The sequence below is a fragment of the Vespula pensylvanica genome, chromosome 10, assembly GCF_014466175.1.
Source record: "Vespula pensylvanica isolate Volc-1 chromosome 10, ASM1446617v1, whole genome shotgun sequence".
NCBI lineage: Eukaryota > Metazoa > Arthropoda > Insecta > Hymenoptera > Vespidae > Vespula > Vespula pensylvanica.
In genome coordinates, this window is record NC_057694.1 from 6866058 (window position 1) to 6874861 (window position 8804).

At 29.8% G+C, this 8804-nt stretch overlaps 1 protein-coding gene across 1 annotated transcript in view; it reads left to right on the forward strand.

Annotated features, from left to right (window-relative positions):
* Positions 1–8804, forward strand: part of LOC122632732 (myb-like protein F) — a 40055-nt gene that overhangs the window by 13407 nt on the left and 17844 nt on the right. The window contains exons 4-5 of the mRNA XM_043819906.1: positions 6593–6761; positions 7472–7626. Of these exons, the coding sequence (XP_043675841.1) occupies positions 6593–6761; positions 7472–7626 (324 nt within the window). The remainder of the gene's footprint in view (positions 1–6592; positions 6762–7471; positions 7627–8804) is intronic.

Below are 8804 nucleotides of genomic sequence, written 5' to 3' on the forward strand. Positions count from 1 at the left end.
GAGAGAGAGAGAGAGAGAGAGAGAGAGAGAGAGAGAGAGAGAGAAAAGAGATGGGTAGTAAAGACTGAAAAGAAGGAAAGGACGGTACTTAAAGTTCGCTCGATCGTAAAAGTCGACCAAAAGAGGGAGAAAGAGAAGAAGGGGGAGAGAAAAAGAGGTTGTATTTTCTTGGATGAGACATAAGTTGCCAAAGACGTTTCAAGGTTTCCTTCGAAATCTCAAACGTTATTATCATCCCTTCATGATAAAGTAATTATTCATATATAATATATATGATTTTAATCAGATATTAAAATTTTCTACGACCAGATATTAATTGTAACAATAGTAATAATAACAACAAAAGATAATAATATTTATTAACGATGAAAACATATCATTTGGATCGTTTTACAAGGACGATAATTTCGTGATTATCGATCTCTTTTGTTTTCTTTAAAATCGATTTCTCGGAAGGAAAGAAATTTTCTACGAACAAAAATATTATCGTATGGGAATAGAAAGAAGAATAAGAATGAAAATGAAACAAAAAAATAAAAAAACGAAAAAGAATAAATAAATAGGAAGGAAAGAGGGATGCGAGGAAGAGAGATACGTCAAATTGTAAATATGATCGTTCGATATGTTGAACGAAAATCCACAATGAAATATTACACGACGATCAAAAATTTCGATATATCGAGAGGATATCGAGTTAGCTCTAGCACAGAGTGGATTTTACAGAATTTCTTGGATGCCTTCTCGGTGTCGGCAACGATGCGGAAAGGTATACAAGAAAGAGGAGACACTCTTCGAATAATACATCGACGTGGGATAGACGTATACATATATACATACATACGTACATATATATATATATATATATATATATATACATACGTACATAGATACGTATGACGATACTGTCGTACATACATCGATAGACGAATGCAATCGACTCGAAGGAATTCGAGTTGCTTTAATATTATCTAGTATATACCACGAAGAAATCGGCTATACAATCATAGAAAAAAGTTCAACGACGAATGACGTATCAATATCGTTCCTAATACGATTCATAAAATTTCCTAAATAATCTGAAACGACGATAATTTTTCGCGTTCGAATATCTTTTTTCTTTTCGTCCTTTTTCTTTCTTTTTCTTTTTTTTTTTTGTCTTTTTATTTCTTCTTCTTACGAGAACGCGCTATCGAATTTATGAAGATGTAGTCAGATTTTAACGTTTCGCGTGAAACTCAATCGCGAGGAGTTTAACAATGGGTAACGATTTTTTTCGTCGAGAATGTTTCTACATTTTTTTTTTTTTTTTTTTTTTTTTTTTTTTTTTTTTTTTTTTTTTTTTTTTTTTTTTTTTTTTTTTTTTTTTTTTTTTTTTTTTTTTTAATAACGCACAACTGTTTAATGAATCGAAATTTTCAAAGTGTAACGATGAATATTAACGTGAGATGTAACGAAGATCGAGTGAATTGCTAAACGATTTGCGACTTGTGTTTAAATAAAACGAAGAGAAAAGAAACGGGATTGAAAAATCTTGAAAGAAAAATTAGATTTTTCTTTACGAGAGGAAAAACTTGTGAAGACGCGAAAAACGCAGACATACACGGAGATAGATAGATAGATAGAGAGAGAGAGAGAGAGAGAAAGTTCTACATGGAGAATTCAATTTAAATGATACTTATCATGTTCTCCGGTACGACTTCAAGTTCACTTATTTTTCGCGATCTCTCGAGAAAAGTCTCGAGCCACAATTCCCATTCAGCTTGTCTCTACCCCAACCTTCTACTCAAACCCTCGAACCTTCGACTCTGGTGTCCTCGACTTCGCAACCCCTTACTCCCCAATTTCCTAGCATTCTTCCTTTTTTATTTCTCTTCACGTCGTACATCTCAGAATTTATCCTGTGCCAATCGTTCATCTTTTATTCGAAAAGCTTAAATAAAAGATTCGTTTCAAGGATGATAGGTATTATAAGGAATGACAGTGAATCTTTGATCCCTTTATTTCTTAACCGATAATCCGATTATCATAATCGATGAGATATTATCGATAATAGATTATTGATCGATCGATCGATCGATCGATCGATCGCGATGCGATATCCTTTTAATCTTTTCTTTTTTTTCTTTTCTTCTTTTCTTCTAAAGTTTCTATGGAGTTGTCGTAGAAATTGTAAGAAAAAAAGAGATAAAAAGAAAAAGAGAGAGTAAGAGAGAGAGAGAGAGAGAGAGAGAGAGAGAGAGAGAGAGAGAGAGAGAGAGAGAGAGAGAGAAATTGTACGAATTCGAAGAGAAATCAAGGAAACCACAAACTCTAACTCTATCTCTATCTCTATCGCAGATTCAACAAAAAGTACGAGAGGTTGTTAGCAGCGGCTAACAGTAAAGGTTTATATATCAATGTGTAGTGGTGTTAGTGAGGTAGTCGTGGTAAGTATGTACACGCGTTCTGTTAGTTCCCTCGTTTAGGAACGAAATTCCTTTGTTGGTAGTGGAGGACTATGGTTCATCGTCGATTCGAATGTACTTATGGTTAACCAAAGACGCGTTACTACGGGCCCATATATATGTATGTATGTATGTATGTATGTATGTATGTATGCGATGGTATAGTACTATATATACGTATCTATCATGCCTGTATTTCTCTCTCTCTTTATCTTTGTACGTTTGTGTGTGTGTGTGTGTGTGTGTGTGGTATAGATACGTTAGAAACTTTTCCAACTTTTGTTGTAAAGTTTCGAAACGTTCAATGATATAACATATGTATAATAAATAGAAACGATTAATCGAATATAGATAAATTTTTAATAATGATTTATAAATTACATGGACGAATAAACATAAGATCTCTATTGATTTTCTAAGTTGAATCATTGGATAAAGTTCGTAACGTTCAACTCTCGATAACGATCCAATGTTTCTCAAAATTGTACAAAATTTACAGAATGATTTAAGTAATCAAGTAATGTTATCCTGGCTCGTTTATTTTTAATCTTATTCGAATGATATTACAAGATTTTTTACATTTTTATTATGAAATGATAGAAAGTGGATGTGACGTTCTTTTTTAAATAGTTTCAACTTCGAAGCAAATATTTCGTGATACGTTCGTTAACGCGTTGTTGTAAATATGTGTTTTAAGTAATTTTATCGAGAAAGGAAAAAATAAATATAAAAAAAGAAAGAAAAAAAAACAGAAAAAAAAAATAGAATTCCATACGCAAAAAACATTTCTATATTCCCATCTCTCTGAAATAAAGATAGAGAGTTTCTTGATACGAGAGAGGTAGAGAGATAAGGAGATAGAGATTTACGATGTAGCGCATCTTTTTAGCGACTTAGAAGGACGATTATTTATCCGCAATACGTCGTGATCAATCAGACGGTGCGGTTTTGGCGGATGTGCGCGACATGATGAATCACTTGGCTCTCGTCACTTTAAGTGTCATCCGTTCGCGTAAGCTTATTATATGAAAACGTTTATGGTGTGTCACCACTTATGGGGAAAGGTTTTTCCGTGAGATAGAATATCATTTCTTAGATAGCTACGTAAATCATTATTATCATTTTTCATAAGGATCGATGATGGATCGATGCTAAAGAAATATATATATATATATATATATATATGTGTGTACGTATACATATATGTGTGTGTATATATATATATATATATATATATATATATATATATATATATAGAAATAAACGATCAAGGTTATATCAAAGATTCTTATCGTTCAGTCAACATTTGTATATAGTAAACACATATGTATGTGTATGCATATTATGTATATTTGTCTTGTGTGTATATCTATATATAAGGATTAATTATCTTCTATCTTTGTTAATATACGATCCCACAGAGATCGATTACTGCATATGTATACATATATACATGTATATATATATATATATTCATTCGAACGAAGCTATCTACCATTCGTGTCACGATCTTTAATGCAATGGATATTGATCAAGAAATCTCTACGAAGATCTCTATATAAAAAAATAACTCCTCCTTCGATCCAATATATCTCCATTGATAATTGTTATTTATCCTCGTTCTGTTATTCGTTGTCACGTATTCTTAATGCCATTATCTTTTCATAAGAAAAAAAAATAACGTGTCCCATGATATATTTTTTCTTTTTCAACTGTATATTTTTAAATTCGACACGAACAATTAATTTAATTAGTGATTAATGAACGATGAATTAGTTATTTTGTAGATCGCAATTAATTGAGTTAAAACGAAAGTTCTTTCTCTTTTTCTTTCTTTTCTTTTCTTTTTTTTTATTGCTAAATATTATTTGATACAAGACTGATCTTGTTTTTCTTTTTTGGTTTGATAAAAAAGTCAAACGAAATGGGTTTTAAAACTGTTGTTATTTATTTCGGTCATTGTTTAAAAAAAATTTTTTTTTAACGAATCGTCAATATTTATGACGAAATTTATAATGAAATTTATAATGAAATGTCAGTACATAATACACGAATTTTTGTCATAAATGTGACACAGTTTAATCGAAGTACTAGCGGTATTTTGATGAAAATATTTTTTAATGTGATGTTTCGTTAGTATTTTAATGAAAATATTTCTAAAAATACTAATTCGTCGGTATTTTAATGGAAATATTTCCAAATATTATATAATAATACATCAATATTTCATATAAATGAATGATCAATATTTATAATAAATCCAGACGCAATCCAAACACATAATTATTTATATCGACCGATTATAATCACTCTTATTGATATTTTGTTATATTTATTAAAATGTTGTTCATTTACTTATCATTTATTTAACAAAATATTTTCCATTGATTACCAAAAGGATAATTGATCGAATAAATAAATACGAACTTTATATGTAAAAGTGTTAACCATATATATATATATATATTTTCTTTTTTACGAACAAATTCGAGAAAACGAGAAGTAGGAATAGGAGTAGAAATAGAAGAAGAAATAGGAGAAGGAGGAGGAAGAGAAGAAAGAGGAGAACATAGATAAAGAGAAAAGAATGGAAAAATTATGGCTTTAAGGGGTTACAGGGAGGTAAAGGACGAAGAAACGTAGAAAGAGAGAGCACCATCAAATTTGCATAGCGGTCGACTTGAAAATCGTGGCCAAGCGTTCGCGTTGAATCCTAACGACAATTTTCCTACGAAAAGAATCTCGTTACGATGGACGTTTTCTAACTCCTTTTATAAAGAAAGAAAGAAAAAAAAAAAGATAACGGAACTGAAGAAAAGAAGAAGAAAAAAAGAAAAGGGTGTTTGAAAATCCGTAAAAAAAAAAAAAAGAATAGAAAAATCTATGCAACCACACAACGTAATCCCCATAAGATATCATTTAGTTTTATAATCTTCTTCTTATTTCTTTATTTTCTTTTTTTTTATTTCTTCATTTCTTTTTTTAATTTTCTTGTTTTGTTTTATTTCTTTCTTTTTTTTCGATTCATGGAGAAAGAAATACGGAGGGACAGTTTTAAAGGCGAGAAATTTGAATTCTTATAAGAGATAACACCATTACACGCTCTCGTTATCGTAAATTTGTCCCGCGATGTTAAGAATTTTATTCGTGAGATCGTACGAATAATTTCAATCTTTTTTGTTACATTGAAATATTTCTTCTTTATCTGCGTAATGTTTGAAAGAGTTTTCTACGATGGTCGTTGCAAAAATGTATCGTGAAATAATATTGAATTGGCCGATAAGTAAGATAGAAATTTTTTATAGTTTATATTTAAATGAATACGACGATATTTTCTTTTTTTTATTGAAAATATTTTTAATAATCAATATCTAAATAAACGAAATACACTATTCGTCAGAAATACATTTTGAATGACTAACACGTAAAATATTTTTTTTTTCTTTTTTTTTTTTTTTTTGAATGAAAATTTGTAGTATTTTATAATAGCAATAAAAGAAATTTTATTTCATATTGTTTATCGTTTCATTCGAAAAAAGGAAAAAAAAAAAAGAGAAAAAATGTTTAGTACCTGACATACAAATAAATAAATAAATAACACTGTATAATATTTCTTTATCGAAAACATTTACTATTTAATATCTAATTGAACGACTAATAATTCTTTTTATATCGAAAAGTGAACGATTCAGTAGTCTTTTTAAATGAACGCTTTTGAATTAAATTAATTTAATTAATTAAATTATCAATATATATTAAAATTGAGCTTAATTGTTTCCGATTAAATAATCAATATTTTGAATTAATACGAACGTATTCAAACAAGCACAGACAGAGAAAGAGAGAGAGAGAGAGAGAGAGAGAGAGAGAGAGAGAGAGAATTTAAATTAGAATGTTATGTTTTTGAAGTTGGAAAGTTTTTCAAGTTGGAGTTACTAACATCAAAAAGAAAGAAAGAAAGAAAAAAAAAGAAAGAAAGGAAGAAAAGAAATAACTAAACGTTACGAACGAATAAAATAGAAACTTTCTTTTTTTTCTCCATACGACATATTTACTTTGAAACATGTTCTCGTTTGATCACGTTCGTTCGTTCTTTCGTTCTTTCGTTGGTTCGTTCGATCTCATTTTATTTTTGTTTTTTGTTTCAGCACCAACTTTAACGATAACGGACGATTCCGGGAGAACAGTCGCGAAGGAGAGACACTTAAAAGCTGGAAGTGCCCTGCGTTTGAGATGCGAAGCTAGAGACGTATTAGAATCTCAAAATGAAACAGTCGTTTGGACAAGAGGAGACGAAACACTCACTGATAACGTCAGGTGAGTTTCTTTATTTCTAAGAAAATTATAATTTTCTAATTTATTTTCGTCAAAAAAACTTGTACTTACGTACGTACATATATGTATGTATGTATATATGTATAAGAAAGAGAAAGATGGATAACATCATGGTGTAACACTTACATACATACATATATACACATGTTGGTTAATATATTATATAAAAATTATAATCTTTGAATTTGTTTTCTTCAAGTTTTCTTGAAGAAATATATATATATATACGTACGTACATGTATGTATATATGTATGTATAAGAAAGAGAAAGACAGATAATATCTTGTAACACTTTTACATACATACATACATACATATACATATATATATATATATACATATGTACATACATATACATGTTGGTTAACATATTCCACGAGCCACATCTAAGTAAGCTTCTTAATGAAATTATCAAGCAACGTGGTATAACACAGCATGCATACGTAAGCTTCTTTAGCCAGTAGCTTAACATTTTCTTGCGAGAAATAGACGATCTTCTTTCTTTCTTTCTTTCCCTTCTTTTTTTTTTTAAATTTGCCAAAGTATGAATAAAGAAAAATAAAGAGAGAGAGAGAGAGAGAAAGAAAGAAATATTATCTTGCTAGAGAGAAAGAGAATAAGAGAGTAAGATCTCGTATGTCGAAGGTGACACCAAAGGTAAAAAGAAACTCAAACTCGAACTCGTTTTCCAGCGAGAACAGGACAACGGAGATGACAGAGGGCAAGGAGGTCCTTGTGATAGTAACAACTCTCATCGTCGAAAGAGCCAGCCCGAGGCACGCCGGTAACTATAGTTGCTTGGTGCCTGGAATAGCCAAGACGACTATAGCCGTTCACGTTCTCAATGGTGAGTATGTTACGTTACAGGAGATGAAACTTTTTCCCCCCTTTTTTTTTTCTTCTTTTTTTTTTCTTTTCTTTTTTTATTTTCTCTTTCTTACCGTATGGCAAAAGGAAATCTCTCTGTTTCTTTCTTTCTTTCTTTTTTTTTTTTTTTTTTTTTTTTTGTTAAATGAGAGAAGTACGAAATATATTTCCTACGTGAATCTTTTTTATGTTAAACGTTTCATTAAATATTCTATTTGGAAGCTTATACTTTTATTTATAGGATCATAAATAAAAATTTATTATTCTTTATTTTTTTTATTTAAAATTTATATACATATGTCTTAGGTAACATTAATAATGATGATGATGATGATGATAGTAATAATTTAAAGACTCATTTTTTTGAGTTGAGAATCTAGATTGGAAGGTGAAGTAAAATTTTATCATGAAAAGAAATGATTTATATGTGAAAAAAATGTTGTTAATCTTGTCAACAATTGTTTACTGTAGCATAAGCGTATTATATATAATATATATATACATTTTTTTTTTTTTTTTTTTTAACAAGACATCTCAGAGAGTAATTTCGATTGCAGTATTTACATTGTGCCTCTCGCAATATCTAAAGCAAGGGAACTCGTAAAGTAGTAACGTAAAACCTTTATTGAGAGAACGAGAGAAAGAGAGAGAGAGAGAGAGAGAGAGAGAGAGAGAGAGAGAGAGAGAGAGAGAGATACTGGTTGTGTCGGACGTAATAACACTTGCAATAAAGATTCATTTCCGAAAGAGCGCCATTTTATTGGACAGTACGTATACCGTTTATAAATCTTTCGTACGTCGTACGGTTAACTGAACAAAAGTTTCGTTAGAAACCAAAAAAAAAAATATATATATATATACATATATAAAAGAAAGAAATATAGAATTGAAAAAAAACAAATAGAACAAAAATTATTATCTTTAACTTTTGAAAGTGAGAAAAAAATGAGAAAGGGATAACGTTAATTGAATTGGACGAAATTAAATTAATTGGATAAAATATCTTGGAAAGTATATAAATAAAAAGAAATAAATGAATTGAGTGAACGTCATTAGGTGCTAGTGGTTGGACCTAATTCTTAGGTATATTTTTCATATTTGATTAATGGAAAAGAGAGAAAGAGAGAGAGAGAGAGAGAGAGAGAGAGAGAGAGAGAG